The following is a 17,823-nucleotide window of genomic DNA, read 5'->3' as shown; positions in this document are numbered from 1 at the left end:
CTTTTCAGGGGCAACTATGGAATGGGCAATAAATGCTGGCCAGCCAGTGATGCCCACATCCCACAAACTGAATAAATTTTCAAAAAGCGAAATATGTTGAAATGCAAGCACCACTTGTTCAAAATTAATTGCAAACTCTTGGCCAGTGATGTGTGCTTTGTGACAGAAGTAAGAACATACATTTGGCCAAGCCAACTGTAGATGATTTCAAGAGGTCGTTTTTAACATTGCTAAGAGGATTGATTACATCAATCTGTAAAATAATGCAGGATGATTTTCCTTTCCGTTAGTTGATCATTCCAAAACCATACGGAATTTCTTTTTGTAGGAAGCCTTAATTTCTGATTGTTTCTTTTCAATGGTGAACCATCCATCTTCTCAGTTACTTAAGTAAAGAATATTTTGATGAGTGAATGTTACTAAGAACTCTTTTCATTGGTATTTAATTATTATTAGTTGCTGTATATTGTGATGAGAGACATAATGGACACTAATGTCCTTAACATTCCTGCTCCAATCTGTACCTTATCTCATTTGTTAAATATAACTTGTTAAAGATTTGTTTAACTGCACCCTTGTACACTATATATTTTCTTTCTTTGCAAAAGGTTGCAGCACTTCAGTATGACTGCGTTATTTTCCTTAGAATTAAAAATGAATGGCTCTTAATTTTTTTAAATTATATGTCATTAGATTGCCAGTTGCCAATCAGTTCTTATCCAGAAAGCAGGTGACAGGGAGTAGAAAATTTGCGAGGGACCTTACTTGCCTGGTTGAGTCAAATTTCATAAAGTGTTAGGATGGATACTGCCATCCAAAACAGGCAGTAGGCTATTGAAGAACTGAAATTGAGGTCCTGCAATGATTGTGTTACTCCAGCTATAAAATTCAAGAGAATGTGGGCATTCAAAAAAGAGTGGGAATGCAAATGGTGAGGATGATACAAAGACTTTGCAGAGGGATATATACAGCTTAACCGTTGCCTATTACCAAACAAATTTCTATGCTAGCACTTTGCATGAAGCCCCTATCTATCTGCCAGATTGCTTTTGCCCACTCAGGTAATCTGTCAATATCCCTCTACAGACTCTCTGTGTGATCCTCCACACTTGCGTCTGCACATATTTTGTCGTTCATAAACTTGGTATAGTATTTTGTTCATCCACGACATCAGTGTATAGTAAATAGTTGTGGCTCCAGCACTGATCCCTTAGGCACTCCACTAATTATAGATTGCTGTCATGAAAACAACCCGTTATCCCAGCTCTGTGTCTATTATATAGCCAATCCTTAATTCATGCTAATATGCTATTCTCAGTGCTGTTGGCTCTTGTCCTGTCGAATAGCCTTGCATGCTTTAATTGAACGTCTTTTGAAAATCCAAATATATTGCATCGATTGGTTCCTCTTTTATCTGTACAGTTTGTTTTGTACTCAAAGGATACTAATGCATTTGTCAGGAGTGATACCCCCTTCCATGAAGCCACACTGACCTTATTTGTTTATATTACATAATTGTAAATGCTCCACTATTACATCCCTCATAATAGATATGATATTTTACGTAATAAATAAAATATAATTTACATAATACAGTGAAACACTTTTCCAATGACGGGTGTTGAGCTAATTGGCCTATAGTTACCTGTTTTTGCCTCCCCTTTTTGTTGCATTGGCAGTTTTCCAGATCTCTGAGACTTTCTGAGAATTGAAAGATTTTTGCAGGATTGCTACCAGTACATACGAATCTTACCTCCTGACTGTGGTTCTGGAACAGTTTAGAGAGCTGCAGCCTGATGCTAACTTGGTGACTGAAACTCACTACCTACCTGTGTTAACAGGCCTGAATCTGAAAGTGGGCTGGACCTCATGTCTTCAGGTGACACCCAACCTGAAAGTTCATACTGATCTAATCTCCAGATGTTATTTTGCTGGGTCATTTATTCTAGTAAATGTTTGGGGTCAATTCCAACAATAATCAAGTTTTCTGTCACTGCAGTAGTTTTCGGAATATCTTGCTATGGAATATGGAAAGGATCTGTCAGTCTAAATATTTGCCTCAATACAAATTTTCAGAAGAACACTTTAGCATTGCCATGGACACTGATTGCTATTTCTGTGCTGTCTATACCTGTGTTAGGTCTATCAGAAGGGAGGAGAGCCAAAATGTAAACAACTTCCAACTGGTTACAGAGTGCTTACATCAATGATTGAATATGCCTTATTGGTGGACAAGTATTTCCCTGATCCAAGTGGTGAGTAACTTGGAGCTGTCAACATTTTAATGCAGTTTGATTTCCACAGCCTTTTCAGCATAGATCATCCAAAGATTTTTTATATTCGTTCATGAAATGGGAGCATTTTTGGCTGGAACAGTATTTATCGCTCATTCCTTGAGAAGGTGGTGTTGAGCTGTCATCTTCAACAATGCCATGAGGGAGGGAGTTCCACGAGCTTGACCCAGTGACTTTGAAGGAATAATGATTATCTCTGAGTCAGAGTAATGAGTGGGTCAGAGGGGTTCTTTGAAGGTGACGATGTTAAAGTGTATTTGTTGTACTTGTCCTCCTAGATATTAGTGGTTGTGGGTTTGGAAGATGTGGTGCCATTCAAGTGAGCCATTTCGTTCTGGATGGTGCCGAAATTCTTGGGTGTTGTTGGAGCTGAACTCATCCAGCCATGTGGGGAGCATGCTATCACACTGCTGACTTGTGCCTTGTAGCTGGTGAACAGATTTTGAGTCAGGAGGGCAGTTACTTGCTGCAAGATTCCTAGTCTCTGTTCTGCTCTTGTAGACACTATATGGCTAGTTCAGTTCAGTTTCTGGTCAGTGATAACCTCTAGAATGTTGATAGTGCAGGATTCAGTGATGGTAATGCCATTAAATGTCAGAGTGATAGTTAGATTCCGTTTTATTGGAGATGGTCGTTGACTGGTCTTTCAGTACCGTTGGCATTGAACACTGTGCAGTCATCAGTGACTTCTGATCTTTTCGTAGAGAGAAGATCGTTAAAGCAGTTGATGTGTTGGGCCTCAGACACTACACTGCACAATTCCTGCAGAGTTGCCCTGGAGCTGAGCTGACTGACCTCCAATAATCACAACCGTCTTCCAGTGCTTATAGTGACTCTAACCAGTGGAGAGATTTCCCTCTAATTCCAATTTTGCTAGGGCTCCCTGACGCCACACTCGGTTGAATGCAGTCTTGATGTCAAGGGCTGTCACACTCAACTCACCTTTGGAATTCAGCTCTTTTGTCCATGTTGGCACTAAGGCTGGAATGATGTCAGGAGCTGAGTGGCCCTGGGTGGCATCTCAACTGAGCGTCACTGAGCAGATTATTGCTGAGCACTGTCGATGACACCTTCCACCACTTTACTAACGATGAGAGTAGACTTAATGGGCAGTAATTGTCCGGCTTCGATTTGTTCTGCTTTTCATGTGTAGAACGTATCTGGGTAAGGTAGATATCAGTGTCAGGTAGATATCAGTGTTGTATTGTAGTGGGACAGCATGCCTAGGGAAGCAGAAGTTCTGGAGCATAGGTCTTCAGTACCATTGTGGAATGTTGTCAGGGTCCATATCTGTGGAAGTATCCAGTGTCACGTAGAGTGAATCAGAGTCCGTACGAGGCAGTGGGGTGGGGTGGGGAGAAAGCTATTTAGTAGCTTTCCAATACAATAAAAACCACTAGAATTGACATTTAAAATTCTGAAATCTGCATTGGAAAGAGTGAACTGAGATCAATCAGCCCTGCATCCCTAGGTCCCTATGTGAAACTGACAAGATTAGATTAGATTGGATTCCCTACAGTGTGGAAACAGGCCCTTCTGCCCAACAAGTTCACACCACCACTTAAAGCATCCCACCCAGACCCATTCCCCTATAACCCACACACCCCTGAACACTACGGGCAATTTAGCATGGCCAATCCACCTAGCCTGCACATGTTTGTGGACTGTGGGAGGAAACCGGAGCACCCGGAGGAAACCCACGCAGACACGGGGAGAATGTCTATGTGGAGTTTGCACAGTCACCCGAGGCTTGAATTGAACCTGGTCCCTGGCACTGTGAGGCTGCAGTGCTAACCACTGAGTCACTGTGCCACCCTAAACTGCCAGTTTAGATTGGGAGGCTGCAGACAGAAGTTGAATGTTTTCACTCAAAAGTACAATTAGATAGTACAATAAGTTGGATAATTATTTTCCATAGGTTGCAGGACCATTACAATGAACAGAGGAAAGGGAGCCTCATGATTCTGATGGAAATGCACAGCTCAGTGTGGCGCCAAAATATTGGCTGTCCCCACTGCCCCAAGCACCAACTCGATTTCCTCCTGTGGCAGACATAGACACCATGTGAACATGGCAGACCAGTGTAGAACATGTGGTTTCTCCATTTGTTGACCTGAAGATGAAGGTGAATGCTACCATTTGCTGGTGCTGTGAAGCCTACATTGAAAAGGCAGGTTCCCCAGTACCTGGGACTTGCACATGTTATTGTCTTGAGAGATAACCTTTGGGGATTTTGATCATTTGTTTGTCAAAAGGATTCAGAAGTGATTGGTTTTCAGGCATGTATTTCAAACTAAATTGTGTTTATGCAATTTTAAAATCTGATAAAGGACAAAATAATTTGGTGACAGATCTCAGATTCCCATCCTTGTGTTGAAGAGACATTGGCTTTCCTGTTGAGAATTCTCCCACTGGGGATGTGTGAGGGGAGGAGTGAAGAAGAGCTTGTCTCATTGAGAGATCCATTCACCAATCTCTGATCAAAAAAGTGCAGAGATGTAGCTTGTAGATTGCAGTGTACACAGGGAGAGAAATGGACACAACTTGAAAAAAGTCAAATGATCTGTTTAGAAGAAAAACAGCTTGAGAAACCACAGCAATTTAGCATAAGCCAATAGCTGAACCACGTGTGCGTCAATCTTAGACACATCAAAAGCCGTTGTAGTCAGCCCACTAACTCTGAGCAGGTCAACATGACTTTTTAATCTCTTTTCTTTGTGCTATCCTTAATGTCAGTTCAGTTTGTCACACGCTTGTGTTTGAGTTTTAAGGTTCGGGGTTCAAGTCCCATTCCAGGGCTTCAGCACAAGAAATCAAAACAGCAAGGGAGTACTGGAGCATTAGAGATAAAATCAGCTAAGAATCAATTTTGGAGAGCTTCATAGAGGGTTTCTCTCTATAAGCTCTGGCATGTTTTCTTATCTACTTTTACACTGCTGACCACATTGTGTATGCACCACACCTCTATGGCACCATGCCCACTCTACCTTGTGCTGTCCAGTGAGAGATGTACTTTCCATTGCTGGCCCTTCCAGGTCCCCCATCATGTACTACTTAAAACCCAGCTGTACCCCTGGTTAATCACTGCAACCCAGGATCTCCCCTTAACCATTGTACACGGCACATTGGCACTCCCATTGCTTGACAGGGACATGAAGGTTCTGGTGGATAGCCTGGCAGAGAAGAGGGCAGTCCTGTTTGCACAGGACTGACAGAGGAGGCTATAGCACCAGAGCCTGCCAGCCTGCTCTGAAGTTGCCAATTAGGTCAGTATGATATCCATGGACTAGAGGAACAACCAGTGGGTGCAGGATGTAGTTAATGACCTTGTGGGTTGTGCAAGTGTATGTGCTGCCATCTTCATTCTGCATTCCAACCGGAATTCCATCAACAAACACATTGATTTGGAGCCCATCTACCACCCTCTGAGAAAAAGAACAGGTAATGACATCACCAACACAGGAAATGACATCAACACAGGAAGTGAGATCACCAACCCAAGGACACCTAAACACATAAATAGAAAGCGGGTCATAACACCAGCGCTTCACCGGAGGCTCACTGATGACGTTACCTAGGATGGTGACGAAACGTCTGAAAATGAACCTTAAAGCTCAGCGAGCAAACTCACATCCAGCTGCCACCTTCTCTCTGCTACTTCACACACTGTCTCTTTGCTACTGCTCCCACCCTCTCTAGCTCAGATACCGACTCCTTGCTGAGTGTTTTAGCTAGATTACATTTGGGATTACATTCTGGTGGATATGTTCAGTGACTGGTATATCAGAACACTGAGGTCTCATTCTATCTCCTCCCTTTCCAAATTTATCACGATTCAGATGATCTGCCTTCTTGCTTTTACTGCCAAAGTTTTCTGTGTAAACTGCTGGCACATGATATCGCACAGTGTCATACAAGAATATGTCCATTCCCTTAACTGATTGCTGCTGATAACCATGACAAGCTGCCTGGCTTTGTGCCTGTTTGAAAAAGCAAGGTAAAACAGAAGAACCATGAGCCTCTAAGTTCTGAATGAAGCAGCGAAATTCAAAAAGACAAGGCATGTGAGCATTCTTAGGCACAAAGTGAGTGAGCATTAAGGGCACATGCTAAGAACCCTGCGATGCACCCTGTTCCAATCCATGAGAGAGAAGCATGTCTGTCTGTGCAAAGTGGCCTGCCAGCAGCATTACAATGTAAGGGGTTGGTGCTCTTCAAAGTGCAGTGTTGAAGTGCTGAGCTCCATTCTGAATTGGAGATGTGCCATGACGATGTGGTGAAGCTGGTGTTTGTCAGATGCCAGCCTCATGGATGGGGATTCCCGACAGTCACTGTCCATGGAACACACTGGGAAGTGTTGAGGCTGCGCGCAAGGTGAAGGCCCAGTGGAGTACACAGCACCAGGTAGCCATTCTCACTTCCATCTTGGTATTTGTCACTTTCTAATATTTCTCTGCCATGTGCAATGATAGTAAACTGCATATAAGTGAGGTGAGAACAGTTAATAATGTGATCTCAATGATGCAAGTAGACCTCATGCTGATTGCTAGCAAGATTCCCATCCCATTATTCAAATCTTGTGGAAAAACAGACTATTTTTTCTCGTTGTCAAGAATTTTTTTTTTCTGGTCTTGCCATGTTTTCCCAATTGACTCACTATTGCCTGTATCATTCAAGGGCTGGGAAAATTCTGTCCAATATCAGTCAGATGTGATGTTAAACCAAGGCAAGTGGATGCAAACTGTCACGTGGCACAATTTCAAAGAAGAGCAACGTGTGATTCTGTGGGACTGTGGTGACTTTCACCAAAAGCAAATATTCAGTCAACATCCCAGAAACGGATTATCTGCTCTTTATCAGATAGTGACTGTAGGAGCTTGCTGAGCACAAATTGGCCACTTACAACTGTCATTAAACTTCAAAAGTACTTCATTAGTGACGTTATTGTGCTTTTGGATGTCTCATCATCAGAATAAACGTAATATCAATGCAGGCTCTTTTTAATCATTCAATGGTTCAAAACTTAGGAAAATTAACGGTTGATCAGTGATGTCAGTTTAATGCTTAGGTGGCAGTTTGAAGATAATTTTGGCGAATGAGTAGAAAATTGAAGTCATTCACACGTGTGCGAGATATCCATCTTTAGATCACAAATGTGTCCTGTCACTATAGTTTGGCCTGTGCCAGAAATTGAATTGGACCAGCCATATGATAACTGTAGGTATAAGGGCAGGTCAGAGGCTGAGGACTTTGGGATGAGTAGCTCACCTTCAGATTCCCCAGTGCCCATCTGCCATCTCCAAAGTACAAGTTAGAGTGCAATGGAATACTCCCTACTTTCCTGAATGACTGGAGCTCCGACACACTCATAAGCTGAACACAATCTAGAACAAAATAGCCCTCTTAATTAATACAGAAATGAGGAGACATTTCTTCAGCCAGAGAGTGGTGGGCCTGTGGAATTCATTGCCATGGGGCACAGTGGAGGCCGGGGCGTTAAATGTCTTCAAGGCAGAGATTGATAAATTCTTGATCCCGCAAGGAATTAAGGGCTACGGGGAGTGTGTGGGTAAGTGGAGTTGAAATGCCCGTCAGCCATGATTAAATGGCGGAGTGGACTCGATGGGCTGAATGGCCTGACTTCCACTCCTATGTCTTATGGTCTTAATTGGCACTCTACCCACCGCCTTCAATGTTCACCCTCCCTTCCACTAATGCACAGTAGCAGCAACGCATGTCATATTTAGGATGCAGTGCAACAACTTGCAAAGGCTCCTTCTAAACCTGCAAATTCTACCATCCAGAAGGACAAGGGCAGCAGACATATTAGAACACCTTCATCTGAAACTTCCTATCCAACCCTCGCAGCATCCTAACTTGGAATTATCTCAGCATTCCTTCTCTGTTGTAGGGGCAAGATCCAGGAATTTCCTTCCAACTTGCGCTGTGGGTGGTCAAGCAACGCTGGGCTGCAGCAGCTCAAGAAGGGAAGTCACTATTATCTTCTAAAAGGCAATTAGAGATAGACAATAAAAAAAAGCTGGCCAATCAGTGACATCCACCTCCTAGAAACAAGTTTTTAATAAACATTATTGTGCTTTTTAGATATTAAATATAGGTGAGCTTCTAAATGAAAGGATCAGAATGTTAATATATTAGAGTTTTCAGTGTCCCTGGTCTACCTAAGACATAGCCAAATCACCATACAGGCTTTAAATTAGTGTGTGTGTGACCATATTGAAATGTTTAATTGTCTCATACACAAACAAGTTGCTGCTCACTACACAAAGCACTTAAAGGCTTTGTTGGATAGAAGTTACTTTTTATGGTGGCTGTGGTGACGGAATGAAACATCTTCCTAGATGTTTTCTAAAGAAACTTCAGAGATTTCATTTCACACTTCTGGAGTCGGTGGGAGTTGAACCAGGGACGCCCTAACCATAAAGGAGCTAGTTACCAAATGTGAGAGCTCATCAGGGATTTTGACCTGGGACCCCTCACATATCCTCAACTCTCCTGTAGCACGAACCATACCCTTAGACCAATTAGCCAAGGCATGGTGATTTTATTTATGCTTCCTCTCCTAATAACATGCTAATTCTGCTTATTTTTCAGCAGCCAGTGGGAAGGATGGTAATCAGAGCTTTCTTGTTAACCACACCCAATACTCAGTGTACCTGTGGCACCCATACCGAAAGCATAGTTACTTCTGTTTTGAGAATGAAGAGACTCAGCGGGAGTTTTGGGCTGTCCTCAATGATTGTATCCGGCACCTGAATTATGGTAAGTCTGATGTCATGAACTAAAATCCACATATGATTCATGGCATTCTCCCAATCTTCTTAACATCAAAACCCAGCTACCAGTGAAAATCAGTAGGTCTGTTACATTCTAGAAAAGAGATTTTAGCAGGTTTTGTGGTGTTTCAAAACAAGTTCTAAATGTAGACTATTGGCAATTTGGATGTTATCCGTTTTGTTGATTTTTCTCTCATGGTGAATCAAGGAAAACATCTGCCAAAGTGGTTGGGTAACATGAGTAATTTTAATAAAGGAAAATGACATGACTTCCCAGCAACTATCACATAAATAGTGAGTATCTGAGACACCGATGAAAGAATCGAAACTCAATTCTCATGATTCAAAGGTATAATTTTAAACTGTAATATTAATTGAAAGGAAAGAGGAAGCAGTCCTCTCATTAAAAATGTTTCTTCATTTACAGACATGTCCTACTGTAAGGAGAGCAATTTCATTCTGTGCCAATCACCAAACAAATAGATTTTAGTAGAATTATCTTGTTCTGAGCTGTATGATTATATTCTAAAGCCAAAAGTAATTAGACACAGATCAAACCTGATAGCAGCAACGGCAGCAGCAGTTTCAGCTATTGCATCATGGACAAAATTGAAAGCTGCTTTTCATTATAATTCTAGTGACCCTATCTTGTAAATCTATCTTTGATAGATAAGAGTGGATAGCCACTGTCTCAAAATACAGTCCTAGAATATGTTAAAGAGATTCCGAAGCTGGGGGTTTGGAAAAAGAACATATTTTCTGCTATTTCTGTATTTTCTGTTTTTAAAATGCTTAAGCTATTTTATTTGCATTTGTTCTTGCTGGTGAATTGGTCTGATGTACGAATCATGTAGTTTCACTCTTTTCCCTGAGTTTGCAGTTGTTTCTAGCTGACTGCACTGACACACTTACCACCACAGATGAAGGATGGTCAAAAAGCTAAAACAGTGCCAGGCACACTATATGCTGCAACGGGCATTGACTTCAGATGTTCCTGGAAGAACAAGTGGCATATGCTGAACTACTATTCTGTGGGGTGATTGCTGAACACAGTTGTTTAGATGGCTGGTTTGTAATGCAGAATGACACCAAAAGTACAAGTTCTGTTCTGTTCTCATTTTGGCTCAGGGTACCATGAAGGACCCTCATTCTTAACCTCTCTCTTCACCTAAGGCACAGTGAACCTCCAGTTAAGCCATCACCAGTTATCTGCCCATAATGACTGTGGTGACTTTACTGTTTGTACATGCTGGCAGTCCTTGTACACCAAAACTAAGTGGCCATTCTCCCCATGTCATCCTAGGCAACCACAGGAACACTATAGATCAGCTCGGTGCAGCATCTGTCAGCCAATCACACACACATATCATCCAGTAGGTGATAATTGGCCATGAATATGAGGTTTGGAATTTCCCACTGCAGACAGTTGTAGATATTCAGTGGTGAAGTATATTGAAAACAGATGTTGGTAGATTTTTTGGACGTCAAGGGAATTGATGGAAATGAGAACAGTGCAGGAAGACATTGAGGTAGAAGAATAGCCATGTGTGGCTAAGTCACCTTAAAGGACCAAATGGCTCTTGTTGATATCTTCTATGTTTGTTGAGTAGTGAACAAAAGATTGGATGACCGCTTTGAGTCTTTGGCCAGAATTCTTCATCCACAAGCCACCTCACAATAATTGTATTCTGGCTGTGCAATTTGAATCCAATAAAGATGTCTACATTTGGAAGAAGAAGAGCTCAGGATCATTTAATTCTTTCACGTTATTGTCTAGCTCTTTGTCCCCGCTCTGCGACATGTGCATTTGATCCTGGTTGAAAACTTGGACCTGTATTTTTCTGAATATTAGAGTATGGTTTTTCGCACACAAATTAGATTGTTTGATCTCAATGCCCTTTCTCCTTTATAAAAGGTCACAAGGGGCAAACTGCACAATACTTTGTTAGCCCTGCAGTCAGCTTAAATAGGTAATGTCCTGACTCAGCATACACATGTAAGCATTTCCAGGGAAGTCTACACTAAAGCCAGGAAGATCTGCTTTCTGCAACAACTATGTCTTCCCATCTGGCTCATAACTACAGTTGCTGTGGCGCTGCCCAATTATCCCTTCGTGAATTTGATGGCCTGGAATTGAAATTGAGGAGAAAATAAAGTCTCAATGTAACATAGAGGCAACTATTGAAAATTGTTGATAATTGTTAGTGTAAAGAGTATCAGCAAAGAAACAAAACATAATAACGACCCTTTCAATAGTACAAAAGAAGCAGATTTCTAGTGCAAACCTGTCAAGAAAAATATTTGAGAAACTGCATATTTAATGATGGTGGCAGTAAACCAGTTCAAATAGTGGTGGTCAAAATCCTATAATGAGAGCAACACAAATGGAAAATTTTCCAGCCTTTGTTTAAGAAGCTATGGCCCAACCTTCCTTTAGGATTTTTTTTACAGCACAAGGCAGTATGCCATTTTTGTCACAAGAATATTTTTGCAAAATTGTGTTGTGTGTTTGCAGAACAGTGAAGAGGAACGTTTGCATTTTCATGATGTTCTCTAGTATAAACAGTTACTGGGTGAAATCTTGTTCTCCCTTTTTCATACTGGGATTAGATTATAAAATGGTAATTTGACTTTACTGATCATTTTTCTCCATGTAGACAACTTGTACTGGTTTATGGCAGAGATATTAAACAACTACTGAAATAGACCTGATTCAGCAATCCCAAACTGGCTTTGATATCCTGTTTAAAATGGGAACACTGTCAAATGAACCAGATTTTATTGACAATGGTCATCGGGAGTCGGATTTGCACACAGGTTGTCCTTGTCCCATGGTAACTTCAGAAAATCCATGGAGATCCTGAAGAAATGGTGGAAACCTATTCACCCTTCATGTTTGTGTGGAACATCAGCAAAGGTTACATCAGACCATCAGGAAAATTTGTGTAGAAATTCAGCTGGTACGTGTAGGTTGTCAAATAGCCTTTAGAGATGCATTCCTCGAATAAGCCTTTGGGAAAACAGCAACATTTTCAAATTTTATGAAGTAGACCCAGGGACAGATCTGCAGAACTGGGCTGAGCCTAGCCTTTGCACACCATGAGTAGTAGCTCTATTTTGGTATTCAACAATCGATGCTGTTCCTTTTCAACCCTATTTGTCCTACTCTCCTGCTTGCCACAGGCAGAAGTACTGGCCATTTTGGGACCTCCTGGGCTTGCTGGAATTGGTGCCAGCTTTAATGCCCAGTTGGTCAAGTGCTGGCACCTACATCAGTCCTAGCCTCAATGGAGTTTCCGAGAGCTCAATCAATTTACATGAAGTAGCTGACTGTCTGCGACATTGCAATAGCACTTAGAATACCCATTTAGTATGGTTCTCAAAAACAGTCACCAAGAAAACCCAGAGATACTATTTTAATAACATGGCCACTTTTAAAATCTCACACACTTGAAAAGATGTTGACAGTCTTTTTATCTTCTGTTGCATTTTCAGATACATGCTGTCAACTTGGATCACCTTAGTGGGTCCTCCTTAACCCACTTCAATGAGCTAAATATCAATATTTTGTCAGTAGAGGAGCTAACAGCATCAGAAAATCTAGGTGCCAGATGGTGCCAGACCTGCCTTTTGTAGCTTTGGAACAGCAGACGTATCACCTCAAAGTCCTTAGTTCCATAGGTGGTTCTTCAGAGCAGAGACAAAGCATTTACCAGTTCCAATCATTTTATGCTCCAGCCTGGGATTACCACTTAGACCATGATTGAGAAGTGGTGATGATCCTGAGAGAATTTATGACCATCAACTGTTGAAAGTGGTTCAACTTATTTTCTTTTGATACTGCTGCAGCAAATGGAATGACTTTTTTTTTCCCCAAAGGGCTTCAGTTATTTTACATTAATTGAAATATCTGATAGGTGTCTTGACTCTAATGAAAATGTATCTGTAATACTGCACGCAGAGTCAAATTCTCTGCCTGTGCTTAAGTCGGAGCATATAGAGAGCAATCTGTCTCTCTTTTTACAAATGGTTAGTATTAATAGAAATGGCTTTTTTTTGTACTGGAACACAAAGCTTGCAAGGGCTAGACTTATTGCTGTAACAGAGGCAGCAGCCTTTAAACTTTCTATTTTGTACCCTCTGCAACCCTGCATGTTCTTTTCAGACACCTGAAAGCGTTGAGGCAGTCCCATGGACCTCACTGCAAACATAGACACATTCTTGAGATTCCTATGAATATTATCATACCTCGAGGATCTCTTCTGTGGAATTGTGGTGATATTCCTATGGGCAGGTTCTCTGCTCATTTCTTAATGCTTCATAGTCTTGCAATTTGCTGTTCAGTTGCTTGCAAAAGTTTCCCATTTTTAAATTCAGTGAGCCATGAGCAGTACAACTAGGAATACATGATGTAATTTCCACTGTATTCCCCACTTGTGCTTAAAGGAAACAGAAGTTCTCTAGCCAATGAAGCCTCCGCCTTTAAGCGACCGTTGTCACTCGAGGTTCTCGCTCTTTTGCCATATCCACCAAAAATTGCTGCTTCCACTGATGGTCATGGTTTGTAATCCTAAGCAGGAGATCTTTGCTTGGACTTGGGGAAACTCTCAAAAGGCAAGGGACAACATTCTGCCCTGAAAACTGACCCTGTTTCTATAGCTGAGAGTTACCAGTCTAAATTTCTAACATAAAGTATCAACTACCCAAAGACAACACAGCATTATTATCATAGCATTTAAGTGTTATGTTTGTCCCAGCCTGTGGAGAAATAACAAAAATGGCTAATAAATCAATAAAGACAAAAGTTATTGGAATGGAAATATGATGACCGTGAGACCCTTTGAAATTCTTTGGAGACATGCCCTGACTGAGGGATTCATTTTAAAATATGTAGTATGAGGGAATCTGAGACACCAAAACCTGACCTGTAGAGCAGTAGTGGGCAATGTATCATGTCAGGACGTGGTTCTGTCATCATCATTTTCAATACATCAAGTTTGGGCTCATTGTTGAAAAGCTATTATAAGTAGAGGATAATCATGCAATTCTAGAATGGGAAGGAAAGGGTCATCTGAAGTTTTTTGAACAGTCGCAGAGGGATAACTCAATGAGAGCTAGGAGGATGTCACTTCTTGGCCAGGACACCATGTAGAATTTAGAAGGAATCCAAAGAGAGTTAGGGTATGTGGGGTAAATAGGGTATGAAGAGGAACTGAAGTGGTACACACTTATGAGATTACCTTCTCCAACTTCAAGTGGAGAGATAAGCATTTTTCATAAGTTCTGTGAGCTGCATTGAACAGCTATTGCATGATAAATAAGTCACACATTGTTAAGCAACATGAAGCTTAGTTAAGTTTCTATTTATAATCTCTTACTCATGCTTAACATGCACCAGTGTGACAGACTAAGCTTGCATCCTGTCTGACATCATTTCCTGGCAACATGTCAGTTTGTGGTAAGCTGCTTTACAAAGCAATTCAAAGAAAGATGTGGCAAGAGTTGCAGTTATGCAAATCTAAATTTCAAAATTGAAATTTAAAACCATTTTGTTTTTAAATTCTCTGTTGTCTGTTTGGTCTCGAACACATCAGTAGCTGATAGTGAACCTAATAACAGATCTATTACAATCAATCTTCGTTTGGGTTGTTAAAGAGCTCAGGGAATGACCATGGATGAAAAGAACATTGTACAAAATGTGTATGTGAATGAAATCAGTTTAAGAAGATTATATACTACTATGAAAATATCATAGTGTTTCCTACCTGACTCCAAACCTGCTATTTCTGGCTATCACTTCTACAACCTGCTCAGTAAACTTCAATGGGGAGAGGATCCAACTGTGTCCTGTAGCTCCACTCATTTTTTAACACCAGAGAGTTGAGGTGGCATAGAGTCAGGTCCCTCAATACCAGAAGAACTCTTAATTGGGCATGGGACAGGAAAATGCCAACATTAGAATGCCTGCTTCAGTTTTCTCGGACATTGTCTTTGTTATTTTTGAAGCTTTTAGGACTTCTAGCCCTTACCTCACACTGCATCATGACCTACACCACCCCCATGGCAACTTGGTGCTAACTAATGCCCCAAATACCCCATAAGCCCTCATAGCTGCCACCATACCAATTCATGGCATCAAACAACTCCCCTATGCTCCCTCACTCCATGGCAACAGAATACCAACTCAAATCTAAACCCACTCCCTATGCTGCCTTATACCTCCATGCCACTTACATAGCCATCCACTCTATTATCCATCATGGGCAGACCTCGGGAACCAACTGGAGATTTAAAAAAAAACTTAAAACAATTCGATGCAGTCTCGTTCCTACATACCCAACTGGAAAAAAATAAAAATGAGAATGAGACCTATTCACAATTTTAAATCAACTTTGGCATTCAGTCTCTTTTAGAAACAAATAAACATTCAATAGTTTCATTAAAAACAACTAAACGTTAAATGCCTTTTTAAACTGTACAAGAAACTGTGAAGTCAGAATCCCTGTTAAGATAATCATACCTTTTGAACCTCAGCCATACATTCACAATAACCTAATACTAGCCTTTGGAAAATGTCATCATTGAACTCTAGTGAAAGTTCACATCATATATATAAGATTAGAGGTAGATGTATAGCTCAAACACTGATGTTTGAGAAATGGTTTTTAATTTATGTAATACTAATAGCAGGTGGGGGAGTGATCTGGACCATTGGGTTAGTCTTCTCTGAACCCATAGTTGGACCTGTATTCTAGTGATCAATCATTTAACTAGGGTGATAGAGAGAGCTTTATACTGAACAATGAGGGGAAGGGATCATTTGAGAGAAGTATGGTAAATTAAAGGGAAACAATGAGGTAATAGAGCAGGATTTAGCAATTTGTATTATGGTAACCAGTGTGCAGCAGGAAGAGGCACATTATATAAACTTAAGAGCTCATAAGGCCAGGGATTTTAAAAAAAGTACAAGGCTAGAATGAAAAGCTTTGTATCTGATTTAATGCAGAGGTTGCAACAAAACGATGAATTATTTGCTCAGATAGAAATAAATTTGTCTGAACTGATAGTTATTACAAACACATGGTTGTAAGGTGACCAAGGCTGAGACATCAATGTTGAAGAGTATTTGACATTTTGGAAATGATGGGAAGCTCTAAAAGCGATAACCCTGTTATTCAGGGATGACAGTGCAGTAGTGAGAGATGCCCTTGGGTTAAAAGAGCAAGATGTAATCGATTATAGGTTGAGGAAGGAAATAAAGAAGCTAAGAAGTAAATTGTACAAGAATAATAGTTGTATTGCAGGACTAATGGGAAGTAAGAAAGGTACTGCCAAAATCATGGCTGACTTCAAATATATGTAGATTAGCTAAATTATATTTGTACAGGTAGCCTGAACAATGAGTTCACAGATTATATTTGGGACAGTTTGTTAGTATAGTTCAAGTAAGCTATCTACATCTGGAAATGTACAATGATACTGAACCAATCAATAAACTCATAGCAAAGGAGCCTCTAGATGACAGTGATTATAACAGGACATAATTCCATGTTTGATTGGAACTTAAGTGTGAATCAAAGATTAATACTTTAAACCTAAATAGGGTAATCATGAGGTGTGAAACCTGAGTTAGTGGAAAATTGAAAAACTAGATTAAAAGATAGGACAGTAGAAATACAGTAGCAAACTTTAAATACATTTTTAGTAACTCTCAGAAAAAACTCCAATGAGAAAGAAAAACTCTTTGATAAGGATGCATCATCCATGTCTAATTAAGGAAGTAAAGGGTAGTATCAAATTGAAAGAAATGTAGAGAAACACTGTTTCTGTGTAGGTTCATGGTAGATCAGAAAATTGGTCAGAATTTAGAAACCAGCAAAGAATGACTTTAAAAATTAGAGTATGAGAGAAAGCTATCTAAAAATGCAACAAAACCCAGTAAGAGTTTCCACTTAAATTGTGAAAGAAAGGAGTAGCCAAAATGTGTTAGCCCTCAAGAGATTGAGTCTGAGTAACTGATAATGCAAGATAAAGAAATGGCAGAGCCATTGAACCGATATTTTGTCTGTCTTCATGATAGAGGACTTAAACTTCCTGAAGCTCTTTGAAAATCGAGAAGCAAAAGAGGACGAGGAACATGAAACAGTTACAATCATTAGTCAGCAGGTACCAGGAAAATTATTAGAATCAAAAGGCTAACAGGTTCCCAGGTTCTTTGGCCTACATGCTACAATCTTAAAATATCTGACTGCAGAGGTACTAGAGATAGTAATTGCAATTCTATAGATTCCAGAAGAGTCCCAGCAGACTGGAAAATAAAAATTTACGACTTATATTCAGGAAAAGAAGATTCAAAAAGTAGGAAACTAGAGGCAAGTTAGCTAAACACCTGTCGTAGAAAAATTCTTTGAGTCCATTATTAAAGCGGTTATAGCAAGACATTTCAAAAATCCTAATAGGGTTGTGTAGAACTAAAATAGTTTTACAAAAGAGAAACTGAACTTAGATAATTCAGTTGAGTTCCTGGAGAAAGTAATAAACTGCATAAAGGAAAGTCTGTAAGTGTAGTGTTCTTGGATTTCCAAAATGTATTTTTTAAAGTCCCACATCAAAGGTTCTTACACAAATTAAGAGATCATGGTATAGATTCTGGCATGCATTAAAGACTAGCTTGCTATTGGAAGACAGAGTACGGATAAATGGGTCTTTTTCAGGTTGGAAAACTATAACTA

General features: G+C 40.3%; 1 protein-coding gene across 3 annotated transcripts in view; it reads left to right on the top strand.

Annotated features, from left to right (window-relative positions):
• Positions 1–17,823, top strand: part of niban1a (niban apoptosis regulator 1a) — a 134,900-nt gene that overhangs the window by 63,932 nt on the left and 53,145 nt on the right. For 2 of the 3 annotated variants that reach the window (XM_048538898.2, XM_048538896.2), the window contains 2 exons: positions 2,141–2,255; positions 8,910–9,077. In XM_048538898.2, coding sequence (XP_048394855.2) covers positions 2,141–2,255; positions 8,910–9,077 — 283 coding nt within the window. The remainder of the gene's footprint in view (positions 1–2,140; positions 2,256–8,909; positions 9,078–17,823) is intronic. The other variant, XM_048538897.2, reaches the window with a different exon arrangement.

Source organism: Stegostoma tigrinum, chromosome 8 (assembly GCF_030684315.1).
Source record: "Stegostoma tigrinum isolate sSteTig4 chromosome 8, sSteTig4.hap1, whole genome shotgun sequence".
In the NCBI taxonomy this organism is placed as follows: Eukaryota; Metazoa; Chordata; class Chondrichthyes; order Orectolobiformes; family Stegostomatidae; genus Stegostoma; species Stegostoma tigrinum.
This window is presented reverse-complemented; position numbering and strand designations above follow the sequence as displayed.